This window comes from Prionailurus bengalensis, chromosome A1, assembly GCF_016509475.1.
Source record: "Prionailurus bengalensis isolate Pbe53 chromosome A1, Fcat_Pben_1.1_paternal_pri, whole genome shotgun sequence".
Classification (NCBI taxonomy): domain Eukaryota; kingdom Metazoa; phylum Chordata; class Mammalia; order Carnivora; family Felidae; genus Prionailurus; species Prionailurus bengalensis.
The window spans coordinates 94949121-94967006 of NC_057343.1; the positions used below are offsets into that span (position 1 = coordinate 94949121).

At 36.2% G+C, this 17886-nt stretch overlaps 1 protein-coding gene across 5 annotated transcripts in view; it reads left to right on the plus strand.

Annotated features, from left to right (window-relative positions):
* Positions 1-17886, plus strand: part of AP3S1 (adaptor related protein complex 3 subunit sigma 1) — a 73637-nt gene that overhangs the window by 9174 nt on the left and 46577 nt on the right. For all 5 annotated transcript variants that reach the window (XR_006294576.1, XM_043560697.1, XM_043563481.1 and 2 more), the window contains exons 2-3: positions 15523-15614; positions 17487-17598. Coding sequence is in view for 4 of the 5 variants with exons in the window: in XM_043560697.1 (XP_043416632.1) it covers positions 15523-15614; positions 17487-17598 (204 nt within the window). In the remaining variant the exon portion in view is untranslated. The remainder of the gene's footprint in view (positions 1-15522; positions 15615-17486; positions 17599-17886) is intronic.

Here is a 17886-nt window from a genome sequence, read left to right on the forward strand (position 1 = left end):
TTTCACCCAAACTGCAGTATCTTTTTTCAAAGGGATAATGTCCTTTGATGCACAAACGCTATTAATTTGGTAAGGTCCAACTTATCTTTTATTTGGTCTCCTGTGCTTTTAGTGTCATATCCAGAAAATGATTTGTAATGACTTCATAATAGTTCATTGTATAATGTATCATAATTTATCTACCACAGCCTACTACTGTGGACTTTTGTTTTGAATAAGGTTTTATTTTATTTTATTTTTTTAAGATTAAATAAGGAAATACTGTACTTATAAAGGCCGACACATAATACAGAAAAGTAATAAATAACAACAAAGTTAGTACTAACAATTATTTTTATTATTACTAGTACTTGCTACTTCCTACCATTGGTTGGAAGATTATATAGCTAAAGAACTGTAGAATATTCCAGAGATTGTTCTGAGATATTTTTTTGCATTTCCGCAGAATGAATTGTCTTTTTGTAGGCTTTGTTTTAGAATGAACTTCTTTCTTATTACAGAGTCCTCCAAAATTATTCCAGAGAGCAGTTGTGTAAGAAGACTTTTTAGGAGAAAGTTAGTTATAAAACTTGCCCCAGCTTTTAATTTTTTATTTTTAATTTTTTATTTTTTTTAAAGAATGTCCTAATCTTTAAAATATAAAATTCACATGCTGTAAAACTCACCCATTGAAAGTGTACAGTTCAACACAATTTATAGTATTCACAGTTGTGTGTGACTGGCACCATAATCTAAATTTGGAACATTTCCATCAAACCAGATGAAACCTAGTACCCGTTGACAGTTCCTTCCCACTCCCTTCTACCCCCCAGTCCCTGGCAACCACTAATCCATTTTCTGTGTCTACAAGTTTGTCATTTCTAGATTTCTCATTTAATGAAATTATGAAATACGTAGTCTTTTGTGACTGGCTTTTTTCACTTACCATGATGCTTTTAAGATTCACTGTTATGGCATGTGTTAGTACTGCATTCCTTTTAATGGCCAAATAATACCCCATTGTATTGCTGTACCACCTTTGTTTATCTCTTTATCAGGTGATGGGTGTCTAGGTTGTTTCCACTTTGACTACTATGAATAATGCTATGAACATTCATGTACAAATTTTTGCATGGCCATTTGTTTTCATTTCTCTTGGCATATATCTAGATGTGGAATTGCTAGGTCATATGATAACTCTATTTTTAATTGTTTCGAGAACTGCCAGAGTGTTTTCCAAATTTTCTGTTCCATTTTACGTTCTCATCAGAAGTGTACGAATGGTTCCAATTTTTCCATATCCTCATTAACTAATTCTTGTTATTGTCCCTTTTTGATTGTGGCCATCCTGGTGGATGTCCAGTGCATCTATTGTGATTTTGATTTGTATTTTCCTAATGACAAATGATGTTGAGCATCTTTTCATGTGATTACTATTTGCATATCTTCTTTGAAAAAAAGTCTTTTAAAATTGTTTGCCCATTTGTAAGTTGGGTTGTGTTTTTATCACTGAGTTGTAAGAGTCCTTTATATATTCTGAATGCAAGTGCCATATCAGATATATGATTTGCAGATAATTGCTTCTCTTCTGGTTGTTGTCGTTTTCCTGCTGATACCGTTTGTAGCTCAAAGATTTTTAATTTCAATGTCCAGTTTACCTATTTTCTTTGCTTGTGCTTTTGGTGTTACATTTAAGAAAGATTTGTCTAATCCAAGATCATGAAGATTAATACCTGGGTTTTCTTCCAAGAGTTCTGTAGTTTTAGTTTTTACATTTAGGTCTCGGATCCATTTTGAGTTAGTTTTATATATGACATGAGGTGGGGATCTAACTTCATTCTTTTTGCACATGACTATCTAGTTTTCTCAGTATCATTTGTTGAAAAGACTGTTCTTTACTCATTGAAGTGTCTTGGTCTCTGACTCCAACTCCCCCTCCCCCCTCCCCTGGCCAATTTTGCCTTGTTCTTGAGTTCTCCGACCTTTTAGCAGCCACCAAGATTCAGACTCTCTCTGTAAATATTTTAAACTGAGTCTGTCACCTTCTCAGCTATGTGTTATTTAAATTAAAAAAAAAAAAAAAAAAAAAAAACAAACACAAAGAACTAGGATCTCTGCTACCAAAACTGGGTAATGTCTTACTATAGTGGAAGGGAAGTTTCAGAGTGTCAATTAACAGCTGCCATTTATTGAGCACTTTCCTTGTTGTGCTAAGTGGTTTTCATACATTTTTATACGTCGTGAGGGAAGATGCCAGAGGGTTTTTGGGCAAGAACTAATACTCCTCCCTCCTTGTTTGGGATTTAAGTGTTGTACCATCCCAATGGCTCATTCTTTATGCACTCGGGCTAACGTAAGGCCTGCTCACATACACCAAGTCTCCAGCCAGACTTCCTATTTGGGAGAGGCCTGGCAGAAAAACCACACTCCCTGAATTTTCTTTGCTGGGATCTTTTCTTTTTCATGGTTTCTAAATGTTGGGCTGCTCTGAGGCTTAGTCTTCCGACCTCCCTTACTTTTAAAATTATTTCTTTATTATTTTTTTATTTTTGAGAGAGAGACAGAGCTCAAGTTGGGAAGGGGGAGAGAGAGAGAGAGAGACAGAGACAGAGACAGAGACAGAGACAGAGACACATAAAATCTGAAGCAGGCTCCAGGCTCTGAGCTGTCAGCACAGAGCCCTATGCGGGGTTCAAACCCACAAACTGTGATGTCATGACCTGAGCTGAAGCTTAACCCACTGAGCCACCCAGGTGCCCCAATACCTCTCTTGCCTTTAATGAACAGTGAACTAATTATGATTCCTTATATATGCTCCTTGTTTTCCTGATCCCCAGTGTTTGTCCATTTTTTTTTTTCTGCTTTGAATGTCTTGCAACTTCACATTCTCTATTCTCTGAATTTCTAAATTTTACTTACTAAGTTTTTTTGTAGATACCTGTCTCTTTTTTTTTTTGAAGATGATGATCTTGCTACTGAAAATCATTGTTCCCCTTCACCTCTTGTAGCTTGTTGTGTGTACTGTTCTTATGTCAGGAAATGATCTCTAACTTTTATTATAAAGACGTCTATTTCTTTTGGGGAATGTTAAAAAAAATAAGATACAGAACACTAAATAAAAATTTTAGATGGTTATATTCATTTTATTTCTTGTTTTAAGCTCTCTGAGAAAAAGATCTGTTTCTTGGTAATCTTTGATATTCTAGCATCTAGCAGAGTGAGTGAATGCGTTTTAAGAAAAAGTTCTCCGAGTGTGTGTAGGAGGGAGGGATGAGGATTATGACATATTTACTGTTTGATTAGAGGCATGTTTTGGTTTTAAAATTGCCATTATGACAAAATCACAGGAACAGGAAAGGAGCGTTGAGAAAGAGAATGTTTTATTAGTAGGTTACTGAATCTTTAAAATTTAGTTTTGATTAATTCATTAAGAAGTATTTAATAAAAGTTGTTGCCTTTATGCAACTCTTATTATCTTTAGACTGATGTAATCTAGGCGTTGTGACCAACTAAAATGTATCTGTTGACTTCTGTGATGGAGCTACAGTGTTAGGAAATCTGATCAGCCTGAAGCAAGCTCCAGGCTTCTTTATGAAAGCCATTAAATTAAATTGATTATTAAATAAAGGGAAATTATCTTATGTCAGCAGAGACTTGATTTGTTTAATCTTAGACTTTGGATGTTTGATTAAAATTTTAAGGCATTCTTTCCAGTATTGATTTTCTCAGATGAGTATTGCTGGCATTTTAAGAAAGGTAATTACGAGTGGCATTCTTAAAGTTTATATGAGGAATTTTTTTCACTGATAAAATAATAAAACATCCTTAAGGTTTAGCTTATGTAATCTGTAATTTGTTTATAAACAAAACATAATGCAAAAAGATAATTTTCGTGTTCTTTTCAAAAAGAAAACTCCTATAAGGTCTTTACACCCATCATTAGAATTCAAGAGCTTATTTCACAGACAATCCCAGACACAGATATTTTAAAATAAGTCATTGTTAATCAATACTTATTATGTGCCAGGCATTGTTTTTAAGAGCTTTATGTGTATTAACTCAATCCTCCCAACAACTCTATGAGGTGGATATTGTTTGTTATTCATGCTACAAATGTTGCCTTATTCAGGCTCAGAGAGGTTAAGTAACTTGTTCAAAGTCACACAGTTAATAAAGAGCGTGTCCAGGAATAAACCCATGTAGTCTGCCTGCAGACTTCATACTCTCTTTCCTTCCTTCTTTATTTTTACCTTGTTTAACAAAGTTATACATACACATGGGTTAAAGAATCTAATGGTTCTTCTATAAGGTTTATTATAAAAAGTAATATTCTTTGATTTCCCCCTTCCTACAGGTAAGTACTTTGAGCTGCTTACTCAGTATTTATGTGCATGTCTCTAAATAACACGCTTGTTTTCCTGCCTGATATTTCAGTTGTCGGCATAATCTATTGACTTCTGCTATTGAAAATGCTTATTTAGCTCCCCACCCGTCCTGCCCAGTGTCTGTATCCTTGCCAGTCTTCTCAGTGTTATTTCATAATATTGCTTAGAGCAGTATTCCGTGTTTTCTTTAATTTACTGTGTAAAATGCTTTTCTCACCTGAACCGTGTGGTAGATTGTGCTTTTTTTTTCTCTCCTGACAGTTTATTTTCCTTGTAAATAAACAATTGCCTTTTCCTTTGATGGGGTTTTTTTTTTTTTTTTCTTACCACTAATTCACGTCTTTGTCAGTTGTGTCAGTCATATGCTTCTATTGGTTTCACGTTCCTGGAGAAATAGCTTCTGGAGCCTTTTGCAGACTAGACCCAGTTTAGACCTGTTGGATGGCAGATGTGTCTGTTATCTTTTGCCTGTTTTTACATTGGACCTCCTGTTGCTTGATGGCATGGTTTAGTACCTTACCACGGTGAAACATGTCTTCCAGCAGCTTGTTGAGAAAGGCCATACGGAGATTTTTTGAGACCTTGCTTGTCTGCAAAGAGTCTTACTCCTAACTTCACATTGTCTGCCTACAGAATTCTAGGTTGGAAATAACTTTTCCCCGGTATTTTGATGGCATCACTCCATTACCTTTTAGTTTCCAGTATTGCTATCAAAAAGCTTAAAGCAATTTTGATTACTTTTTCTTTGTGTATGGTCGATTTTTACTGTCCAGAAAGTATGTACACTCTCATTTTTCTGCATTTTCTAAAGTGTCACAGACCTTTTGTCTGAGGCTGTTTTTACCAGCTGTGCTGAGTACTTGATGAGCCTTTTATTTTGGAAATTCTTTTTCTCTCTGCTTGAAAAATTTCTCTGTTTTCTCTGTTCTCTTTTTGAATCTGCTTTTATTCAGCATCCCTCTGGACTGTTCTGTTTTTCTTATTCTTTCTCTTCTGTTTTCTATCATTTTGTCCTTTGGCTCTATTTTCTGGTTGATTCTTTTTTTTCTCAGCTTTATTTTCCAGTCTTTCCCCTGAATTAAAAGATTTATCCTTATATTTTTAATTTCCATGAGCTTCTTCTAAAATTTCTGAATGTTGGCATCTTATAGTATGCTGTTCTTGTTTCACAGGTGCGTTTTTTTTATTTCTCTGGTATTAATTATAAGTATTTTACAATTTTCTTTGCCCTATGTGGTGTGTTTTCTCTGAGTTGCTTTCACTCACTATTTTGTCCTTAGTTTTTATGTTAGAACTGTCTTCCGATGTCCAGTAATGCTTGGTAGACTGACCCTGTCTAAGGGTGGCATACTGAAAGCTATAATTTAGAAGCTCTGAATTCATGATCAGAGGTTGCCCATATGAGCTGTTCTTGAGTTGATCTGAGTTGGCAGTTTAGTTGGTTTAAAAATGACAGTTGCTGTAACAATTCCCCAAATCTTAGTGGCTTTAACACAATAAAAGTGCATTTTTCACATAAAGTCCAGTATTGGTGAACCTGATCAGCTAGAAACTTCTGTGTTTGTTCTTTGTTTTTGAGGAAGGGCTTATCAAAGGAAACTCTGCTTCTAGTTAACATGGGAGATTGTGCAGGAATTTTATGGGTGAAGCTTGGACAGCATATTTTTAACAACCAGCTCACCTGGGAGGAAAAAGTGGTAGCATTTGCTGCGTGGGGTCAGTACTCCCATAAGGGCCAGGTTTCAGGCTGTCAACATGGTGTCACATAATGCAGAGTTGGGAAGAGACGGGACAGTTGTGTTTCACTTGTGGCAGCTCTGGCAAACCACTGGCAGCCACATTTCACTGGCCAGAACCAGTTTGTGTGGGTCAACCTTAATTCAAGAGAGTATGAAAATCATTGTTGACTTGTGTGTCTGGGAAGTAAAGGAGCTATATTTTGGTGAACAGGTAACTGTTTCCGCCATTGTTAGAGCTTCCAGTGTCATTCTCTTTAGATTTAGGTAGAGTTTCTGGAGAAGTTTGGGCCAGGCTCCTGCCTAGAGGGTGAAGAAGGCCTGGCCCAGGTATTCTGGGACCTGATTGAAAAAAGGGCTAGCATCAGGTATGTGTACATCTTCCTCAACTCCCTGTTTTCAGTATGATGCCTGTATTTGCTTTTTACTGCTGCTCTAACAAATGACCACAAACTTAGTGGCTTAAAACAATACAAACTTCTTACCATGCAGTTCGGTGAGCTATAAGTCTGACGTGGGATTTACTGGGCTAAAATCAGGGTATCGTCAGAACTGCATCCCCTTCTGAAGACTAGAGGAGAATCCATTTCTTTGCCTTTCCCAGCCCCCAGAGGCTGCCTCTGTTCCTCAGCTCATGACCCCCTTCCTCCATCATCATAGCCAACTGAATAGCATCTCTTTGACTACTCTCTAGTCACATCTCCCTCTGACCACAGCGCAGGAAAACGGTTCTCTGATTTTAAGGAGCCATGTGATTAGATTAGGTAATGAGATAATCTGGATATTCTCCCCAACTCAAGGTCTGTACTTTAATCAAACCTGTAAAGTCCTCTTTGTCATGTAAGGGGATATATTCATAGTTTCCAGGGATTAGGAAGTTGTCATCTTTGGTGAGCAATGCATTATTCTGCCTACCATAGTACCACTTGTTCTCCAAAGACCCTTTGCTTTATCTGCTCCTTGAAATAAGTTTACAGACTTTTCTTCAGGATGAAAAAGGGAATTTAGGGTCCTTCTACTTCTTAAGCTCATTATTTTACACTCCTCTTTTCATCTTCCCTTTCAGAAGTACCTAAAAGCACCAATTCTTGAGGCTTTGGCTAATTTTGTGATACATATTGGGTTAGCTCTTGGGTTTCTCTGTAACCAATTTGGGATTAAGTTTTCTGAGGTTTACTTAATGCTTGACCACTCATTTAGCCCCTTGCTAAATTTTGTTGCCCTTGCCTTCCTTTCCTATTTTCCTCATCCTTGTGATTTATGCCTTTAAAAAAAGGTGTCGGGGGGGGGGGAGATTTTGATATTGTTTGAGCTGAGATTTGGCAAGGCAACAAAATAGATGTTTTTGTGCATTTAGTCTCTTAATTAGAACAGAGCTCATACCTTTAACTACTATACCATCCTGCATTTACTTTATTCCCCCCACCTTTTTTTGAGTATGTAACGTAACCCATGTATCTGATAATATAAATGGATGTGGATCCCATCTTCTACATTAGATATTCATTTATTCAGTGTACTCTTACTGGTGACTCTGTGCCAGCCACTCTTAAGCATTTCAGATTTAAAGAGATTTGTAGGGGTCAGAGTCTAATAGAACTCAGCTGCAAAGGAAATTTGAGCACACCATTAAAAGTATGCTGTAGGGGTCATCTGGGTGGCTCAGTCAGTTAAGCGTCGGACTCTGATTTTGGCTCAGGTCATTTTGGCTCAGGTCATGTTCTCATGGTTTGAGAGATCAAGCTCAGTGTTGGGCTCTGCACTGACAGAGTGGAACCTGCTTGGGATTCTCGTTCTCATTCTCTCTCTCTCTCAAAATAAATAGGTAAACTTATTAAAAAGTATATCATAGGAATAGAAACAGTACAAAGGAAGCACTGGGGAATAAGGAACTAATTTTTCTTGGGAAAGTAAGAAAAGACTTCACAGAAGTTATCACATTTGATCTGAGTCTTCAAACGGTGTTGTTAGAGAATGGGAGAGAGTAGGAAAATGGAAGGGAGTGAATGGTGAGAAGTTCAGTGTGGTTGAAGGTGGGTTGTGTAGGGAGGAGAAATAGATGATGAAAGCTCAGAGTAGATCTGGATTCGATTTTGGAAGGCTTTGTGTATGGCGTGGTAGGGAGTTTGGATGTTAGGTCAGATGGAAACTGGACAACTTTAAGAAAAGGATGGAACAAATACTGTTTATTAGGAAGCAATTCTAGTGGCATATGTGGGGTGGTTTGGAGTGGAGAGGCAGGTGGCAGGGCGAATGTTTAAGGTTTTTTTTTGTTTTTGTTTTTTTAATTTTATTTTGAGAGAGAGGGAGAGAGAGAATCCCAAACAGGCTCCACATCATCAGCGCAGAGCCGACATGGGGCTGGATCTCAGGAAGTGTAAAATCATGATGTGAGCCAAAACCAAGAGTGGGACACTTGACCAATTGAGCCACCCAGGTGCTTCTAGGTGGTTCTTAGAGTATCCTGGGTAAGAAGAATGTGAGTTGAGACAATATCTTCGAATCCAGGTTTACTGTTGTTTCTGTGGTTGAATTAACAGGATTTAGTGACTGAAAGACTTGGGAGGTGAAAGAAAAGGAATCATCAAGATTTTTGACTTAAGAGACTAAATGAATGGTAATGCTATTAACTGAAATTAGAAATATAGGAGGGGCGCCTGGGTGGCTCAGTTGGTTAAGCCTGCGACTTCGGCTCAGGTCATGATCTTGTGGTTCATGAGTTCGAGCCCCATGTTGGGATCTGTGCTGATAGCTCAGAGCCTGGGGCCTGCTTTGGATTTTGTGTCTCCCTCTGTCTCTGCCTCACACTCTGTCTGTCTCTTTCTCTCTCCAAAATAAATAAACATTAAAAAAAATTTAAATAAGTTAATAAAAAAAAGAAATATAGGAATTAAAATGGGTTTTGTTAAGAGGTACAGACTTCTAGGTAAAATAAATGCATTGTGAAAAATGATGAGAAAAATGAGTTGAAAAATACAGCTGAGGGAATATAGGCAATAACATCGTAAGGATGTTGAATGGTGACAGATGGAGATTGCACTTAAGTGTGAACATTAAGCAGTGCATAGACCTGTCGAATCACTATGTCCTCCGTCTGAAACTAATATAACAATGTATGTTAGTTGTGAAAGTCTTTCACAAGTTTTAATATCACTTTATGGACTATAAATGGAGATGTCTGTTTGCAAGCTGGAAACATCTGTCTGTCACCAACTCAGAAAAGAAGATAGGCTTCTTTTAAGCACTGGGGATGTAGGAGAATTAAAGATTAGGGAGATCTCTAAAAAAAAAAAAAAAAAAATTAAAAAAAGACGTTTGTCAAGCAAAAAAAGATTGGGGAGATTAACAAGGTTGAAGCTACATGAATAAGTCAAGTCATTCAAGGAACACCGTTTAGCTCTACATGAAGAGTAGGAGGAGGTGATGGAGATGATAAAGGAAGAGGGTAGCAGTCTTCTACAGTGGTTTTTCTTCCTCCCTCACTCTTTTCGATATTTTTCTGAAATATTGAATAGATGAAACATAAATGTGCCTATTAAATATCCACAGGGTACAAGAAATGCTACTCTAATTGCTGTGTGTTCACTATCCTCTTTCAAGAAAAATTACCAGTATCCTTGAAGTCTCTCTGTACCTCTCCCATTCTATCCTGTTACCCCTGTACTTAGATAACCACCACCTTGAATTTTTAAAATCATTCTCCTATTTTTGTTTTACCACGTTTTTGCCCTCAAACAGTTCACTGGTTAGTTTTACATGTTTTTGAGCTTTTAAAAAACAGAATCATAGTATTCATAGTCTTCTGTGACTTGAATTTTTTTTTTTTTAATTCAACATTTCTAACATCATTACTGGTGTTTGGTCATTCATTTTCATTGCTGTGTAGTATTCTGTGCAAGACTAAAACACAGTTTATTTCTACATTTTGCACTGATGGACATTTTACTTTGTAATTGTTTTTGCTATTACAAACAGTGCTGCTGCTCTAAGCATTCTTATAGATGTCTTTTTGAAACTCCTTAGGGTATAACTAGGAGTTGGGTCTGTTCATGTTCAACTTTACGAGGTAGTGCTGGTCTGTTTCCAGAAGTGGTTGTATCAGCTTACAGTTCTTTTAGCAGTATTGGTGCTTTGTTGCTCCGTATTCTTGCCCACACTTCATATTGTTAGACATATTTATATATCTTCCCTGACAGCATGAGTACTTAATGTTGTCATTATAGGTTTAATTATAAGTTTTTTTTTCCTTTTTCCCCTGTATGAAGTTGAATATCTTTCACAGTTTATTTACCATTTTAGTTTCCTTTTTTTTGATGGTTTCCTAAGTCTTCTGTTTTGCTAAGTCATTTTTATGTTGAGATGTTTTTCTTATTGACATCTAAGTGTTTTTTATATATACTGGGTATTATTCCTTTGCCGTTTTTATGTATTGTGGCTATGTTCTTTGTGTTTGTAGCTCTCCTTTCTTTTTCTGGTGTCTTCTGAACATTAGGCATGCTTGCTTTTGATATCAAATATCAAATTTGTCAGTCTTTTTTTTTTTTTTTTTTCTTTCTTGTTACCCCCCCTCTTCCCTTCCCTGACCGGTCTTTTTCTTATGGTTAGCCTTAATTTGTGTCTTACTTAAAAGTTCGGCACTATTACAAAGTCATATAGGTATTTTCTGATTACGTCTTCAAAGCTTTTGTAGCTTGAGCATTGACATTCATTTTTAACCAAGCTGGGAGTGATTCTTTTTAGCGTAATGTAAGAGGTCAAAGTTTATTATAATAAAACAATGAAAACAACAACTGACTCTGGCACAATTCATGGAAATATCTTTCTCTGTTGATCTACAGTGCCTACTTTGTTTTAAATTAAATTACCTTATATTTGCGTGGGTGTGTTTAAGGTTCAGTTCCATTAGTCACTTTCCCTATTTCTGTACCAATATCATGTTATCTTAATTACTGTGGCTTTATAATAATTCTTACCTGCTCAGCAGGTCCTCTTAACAAATTATTGTGGTTTTATAATAATTCTTACCTGCTCAGCATGTCCTCTTAACATTCTACTTGAGAGTGTCTTATCATTCTTGTCTTCTGATCTAATATATATGTTTTGGAATCAGATTCAGGTTTTCAAGTTTCCCTCAGTCTCTCTCTGTCTCTTCCCCTTCCCCCCCCCCCCCCCCCATCTTTGTCTCTCTCGGGATTTTCATTAGAATTACCTTGACCCTTTGGAGCATTTTGGAGATATAGAACATCTTCTTTTTTTTTTTTTAATTTTTTTTTTCAACGTTTTTACTTATTTTTGGGACAGAGAGAGACAGAGCATGAACAGGGGAGGGGCAGAGAGAGAGGGAGACACAGAATCGGAAACAGGCTCCAGGCTCTGAGCCATCAGCCCAGAGCCTGACGCGGGGCTCGAACTCACGGACCGCGAGATCGTGACCTGGCTGAAGTCGGACGCTTAACTGACTGCGCCACCCAGGCACCCCTAGAACATCTTCTTAATGTTGAATCATTCATTCTGTAATCACTGTACATTTCTCCATTTATTTGGCTCCTTTTTAATTTTTTTCAGTAAAGTTTTATATTTTCTCCATAGTAGTCTTGCATGTTTTGTTTCATTTATTCCTACACACAGCATATTTTTTTGATGGTATTGTATGTGGTATCTTTTTTAATTATACTTTCCAACTGATAGTTGGAGAAATTTAGAATTGCAATAGAATTTTATGTGCTGGCTATGTCTTGTTATATCTATTAGTTTCAACACTTTTGTGTAAGCTGCGTTAGATTTTTTACATGGAAAATCTTGTGGTCTTTGAATGACAGTTTTCTTTCTTTCTTTCAAATTCTTTTATCTTTTATTTTTCATGTTTTTTCTGATACTGATGACAGCTGGTATGGTGCTGAATAGGAAAACCATTGTTAGTTATCTTGCTTCTGATCTTAAAAGAGAGACTCTGTAAACATTTTCTTTGTGACTATGTTTGCAAAAGGTGTTTGATAGGATAGTCTTAATTAGAGGAAGTTCTCTCTCTTTTTTTTTTAATTTACTAAGAGTTTTCTTTTTAATTCAAGAGTTGATGTTATTTTATCAGATGCTTTTTCTTCACCCATTGAAATGACCTATTTTTTCTCCCTAAATCTGTTAATATAGAAAATTACATCAATATGTTTTCTAATATTAAATCAACCTTGCATCACCAGGCAGGATAAACACGTTTATTTGGGTCATGTTATGTTAGTTTTTTTAAATATTAATTTTTGTATCTCTGGTCTTCAGTGAGATTGGCCTGCAGTGTTCATTTCTCATACATTCCTTGTCTCATTTTGTGTCATGTTAACCTCATAAAATGAATTGAGGATGTTAATTCTTTGTGCTCTGGAGAGTTGTGTTAAATTGGGATGATCTGTCTCTTGAATCATTGGTCAAACTTGATGTTAAAGTCATCAGGGCTTGATTTATTTTTGGTAGAGATCTTTTAAATTACTGTTTATTCTCTTTATGATAATAGGATTAATAAAGTTTTTCTATTTCTCCTTTGGAGTGTTTTACTAATTTTTTGAAGGCATTTTTTGCCACTTCATCTTACATTTTTAAATTTATTGGCTTAAGATCTTCATCATACTAATTTATTATCTATTAAATTTCTGCAGCATCTGTAACTAGGTCTCCCTTTTGGATTATATTTTGCTAGTGTATAGAAATACAGCTGATTTTTGAGTGTTAATTTTGTATCTTGAACTTTGGTAGATTTGTTTATTAACTTTAATAGTTTTTTATAGATTCTTTTGAGTTTTGTAGACATATGATAAGTCTATCACAGATGTCATCTGTGAATAGAAATTCTACTTCTTTCCAATTTGAACGCCTGTTTGTGATTTTTAAAAAACATTCTTTTGGGGCGCCTGGGTGGCTCGGTCAGTTGAGCGTCCGACTTCGGCTCAGGTCACGATCTCGCGGTCTGTGAGTTTGAGCCCCGCGTCGGGCTCCGTGCTGACAGCTCGGAGCCTGGAGCCTGTTTCGGATTCTGTGTCTCCCTCTCTCTCTGTCCCTCCCCTGTTCATGCTCTGTCTCTCTCAGTCTCAAAAATAAATAAACGTTAAAAAAATAACAAAAAAAACCCATTCTTTTAATATTTTTTTAAAAATTTATTTAAGTAATCTCTACACCCAATGTGGGGCTCAAACTCACGACCCCAAGATCAATAGTCACATGCTCTTCTGCCCCCCGTCGGGCTCTGTGCTGACAGCTCAGAGCCTGGAACCTGCTTCGGATTCTGTGTCTCCCTCTCTCTCTCTGCCCCTCCCCTGCTCATGCTCTGTCTCTCAGAAATGAATAAATGTTAAAAAAGAATTGTAAAAAGTCATATGCTCTTCTTACTGAGCCAGCCAGGCGCCCTAAAACATCATTTTAGTTATTGATTATATTATCCAATTGCAATGTGGCTAAAGAATACAGTCTTTATAAAACCAATCCTTTGAAACATGATAATCATTCACTTGATTTTCTTTATAGTTTTATTTTTATTACCTATATGTGGGTCACTAAATAAAATATTATTATTTAGTTTTGCATTTTTTTGGAATTTATATTAGTGGAATGATTACATGTCATTCTGGTATTTGCTTTCTTCCCCCTGCTATAGACTGAATTCTGTCCCCCCACCTCCCAAATTCATATGTTGAGGCCCTAACCCCCAATTTGATGGTGTTTGGCATTGGGTCTTTGGGAGATACTTAGGTCTAGATTAAGTCATGAGGTGAGGCCCTCGTGATACTAGTGCGCTTATGAGACCCCAGAGAGCTCGTTCCTGTTCTCTTTCCCTATCATGTGAGGCCCCTATGAAAAGAAACTGTCTTCAAGCCAGGAAGAGAGCACTCACCAGAAATCAACTATGCCAGCATTTTTTGTTTGTTTTAATGCTGGCACTTTGATCTTGAATCACTAGTTTCCACAATAATGAAAAAATAAATTTCTGTTAAAGCCACTGAGTCTGTGGTATTTTGTTATGGTAACCCGAGCTCAGATAAAGGGAAGGCCCTTTTCCACATTAAGTTTTTGACAATCCTTCATATGATGGGTATAATTTATTTCTTTACGTTTTGCTTCTTGGGGCGCCTGGGGGTCTTTGTTGGTTAAGTGCCGACTTCGGCTCAGGTCATGATCTCATGGTTCCTGGGTCCGAGCCCCACGTCAGACTCTGTGCTGACAGCTCGGAGCCTGGAGCCTGCTTCGGATTCTGTGTTTCCCTCTCTCTCTCTGCTCCTCGCCTACTCGCACTCTGCCTTTCTCTCTGTTTCTCAAAAATAAATAAACATTAAAAAAAAAATTTTTTTTTTTAAATAAAAAAAGAAGTGTTCTTGTTACGGAATTCCATTGTGTGAACGTACCATAATTTATCCATTCTGGAATTGGTGGACATTTGGGTAATTTCAGGGTTTTTTTTTGGTCATTACAGTGCTTTGATGAACATCTACATGTCTTTTGCTACACAGGTTAAGAGTTTATTGTGTATATGTAATTGCCAACACTGCTTTGTTTTTGATCTTCAAAAACAATGATTTCATATGGTTTAGTATAGTATCTAGGAGTGGAAATGCTGGACTATAAAACTGTTTTCTCAAGTGATTATGCCATTTACCCTCCCACTTGGTGTGATGAGTTTCTTTGGTCCCACATTTGGTACTGACAGACTTTTATGCTTGGCTACTGTGGTGCATGTGGAGTTATTTCTTTGTACTTTAATTTGTATTTCACTTTGTTACATTTTAACTTCTTTTCATTTATTTATGGACCATCATATTTCCTTTCCTGTGAAGTTCCTATTTGTGATTTTCCCCCGTTTTCTATTGCAGTGTTTGAGAGCTGGCTCTTTTTTACTGGGATGTGAATTGCTTGGTGAATTTAAAATCTTTTGAGCCAAATCTTGGTTTTAGGCTGTGCTTACATGACTAATATGGATGAATTCATCTCAGTTTGCATTTAAACAATTGGAAGCTCTAAACTACTGTTTTTCTTCCAATAAAATATAGATCAGGTACATGAATTATTTATAATTTTCCCTCTCTGTTTCAGTTTACTCATTTGTTAAACAATGGGCTTTGACTGGTTAATACCTAGTATCCCTTTTACTAGTGTCTTTAATTCATCTAATATTTTTCTTCTTGGTTTTTGAAACTTAGAAATGTTAGTTTTATTATAGTACCAAACTGTAAAATGTTGGTTTTGTTTTGTTTTTTTCCTTTTTGTTTTTCATCAGAAAATGGTGGATTTTGTTTCTGTGAGATGTGATGTTAGCTCTCCAAGGACCGCTCCTTAGGTTAATGTCCCTGAGAGATATTACTGCCTTTTACTTTTTTTTTTTAATTCTTAAAATGCTGTTAAACCTAGAAATTTAATCCTAACATGTATGAATTATTCTTTCTCAGAGTGAAGATACACAACAGCAAATCATCAGGGAGACATTCCATTTGGTATCTAAGAGAGATGAAAATGTTTGTAATTTCCTAGAAGGAGGATTGTAAGTAAAGCATTTCATGAACATTTCTAATCTTTGGCTATATGATTAAAATATATGCTGTTTAATTGGTTAATGGTAAAAATTTCCTACTTTTTATGAATTGGATTAGGAGATTACCACCTATGTTAGCTGTAAATCTAACTTGAATTTTTTGAAGATATGCAGTCTTTGTTGTTTTTTTAAAAATTTTTGTGGAGTCATTTTATATAAAGGTCATGGCAACAATTCACACATTGCAGGGACATGTAAAATTATAAACTAAGTTTCCCTTTCCTGACTTTAGTCTTTCTCGATTTCTTGTGTATCCTTCTAGAAAATTAAGTTTTTTATGACTAACATATAAAAGTAAAATCTTATGGGATGCGTGGGTGGCTCAGTTGGTTAAGCATCCAGCTTCTGTTCAGGTCATGATCTTGTGGTCCGTGAATTCGAGCCCACTTTGGGCTCTGTGCTGACAGCTCAGAGCCTGGAGCCTGCTTTAGATTCTGTGTCTCCCTGTCTCTCTGCCCCTCCCCTGCTCACACTCTGTCTCTCTCTCTCAAAAATAAAGAAACATTAAAAAACAAACAAAAAAAACCCCCCAAAACTTTTACTTATGGGATCACACTAGGTATGCTTGTTTGCATGTTACTTGTTTTCACTTAATATTTTGAAAAGCATATAAGCACATTTAGAACAGCCTAGGTAAATGGACCTATTCAGAGAAATTTAGATTACATTTTTTATCTTATTATTGTAAACAAGCCTGAAGTCTGCTTTTTGCATATATATCAGTGTGAATGTATATGTATCTATATATAGGCATATGTATATAGATAGAATTCAGCTAATACAGTTTTCTGTTTTTTAAAATGAATAAATAAAAATCAGTTATAATTATCTTGCCAACTATTATAAATACTTTTAAATTAATAAATTCCATGAAAGCAGTGTGTTCTCAAAATAGCTTTATAAATGTTCCCTCTAGTGTCTGTATAATCAATTTCTTAATATTTCCTCATTGACAATTCAAACACTAAACTAGCTGAGCCCCATTATGAATAATCAGAGATTAGTCAGAGAAACCCACACTTTTCTGTATTTTAATGTGTATGATTTATATTATGAAAAAGAGTTTGGATAATAAAAAATTCATTTTTTGTTGATCATAAATTATTTTTTAATCATGTAGAAAGTTTACTTGAATTTCTTAAAAGGGTATATCATGCTCCAGTTAAATTTTGAAAATACACATTTACAATTTATAAACTTACTCCCCCCCCCCCCCCCCCCCCCCGAGAGAGTGAGGGAGCTTGAGCAGGGGAGGGGCAGAGAGAGAGGGAGAGGGAGCATCCCAAGCAGGCTCCGTCTGTCAACGTAGAGCCCAGCATGGGGCTGGATCCCAGGAGGCATGAGACCATGACCCGAGCCAAAATCAAGAGTCAGACACTCAATGTATCACTCAGCTTAACCAGCTGAGCTACCCAGCAGCCCTCTCAGCCTCTTAATGTCACTCTTAAGAATCCATCTTAAGTAGCAAATCCATCAATATGGTATCCCCCTATTTTGAATCTCTTTGTAGTGTTTTCTACTCTGATCATTTTTTCTTATTTGTTTATTGTTTCTTACCCCCTCAGTACCTGGCAAATGGTAGGTACTCAGTAGATAGCTTAATGAATTAATGAACTAAAATTAAGCACCAGCTTCTTTTACTTATTATCTCTGAAGAAAACAGCCACGATAATTTACTTAGTCTCCCAAGTTCACTTGAATGCTATGCCCAGACATTTTATAAAGGGTTTTAAACACATTGTCAGTTTGCTTGAGCTAATGAAAATGTGTTTCATTTTATCCCTATACCATTCCATTTTTTGGTTTTGTTTTGTCATTTAGGTTAATTGGAGGATCTGACAACAAACTGATTTATAGACATTATGCAACATTATACTTTGTCTTCTGTGTGGATTCTTCAGAAAGTGAACTTGGCATTTTAGATCTAATTCAAGTAAGTTAACACTTACTGTCTTAATACCATTTTTGGCATTTATATATTTTAAAACTTGTATGCTCTAAATTTTCTAAAATGATGTTCTGTTTGGTAAGAAATAAATTGTTGCATAGTAGATATTAGATGAGTGAAATGGGGACTAAGGGTGCTAAAACACATGGGTAAATTTAATCAGATTAAGACTAATCACAATTAATTTAATCATGCCCTTTTTTCCTATTAACGTAAGTCATGCAAGAAGCCCACGATTCCGGATCTCTTACCATGTGTATCCAGATCTGATCC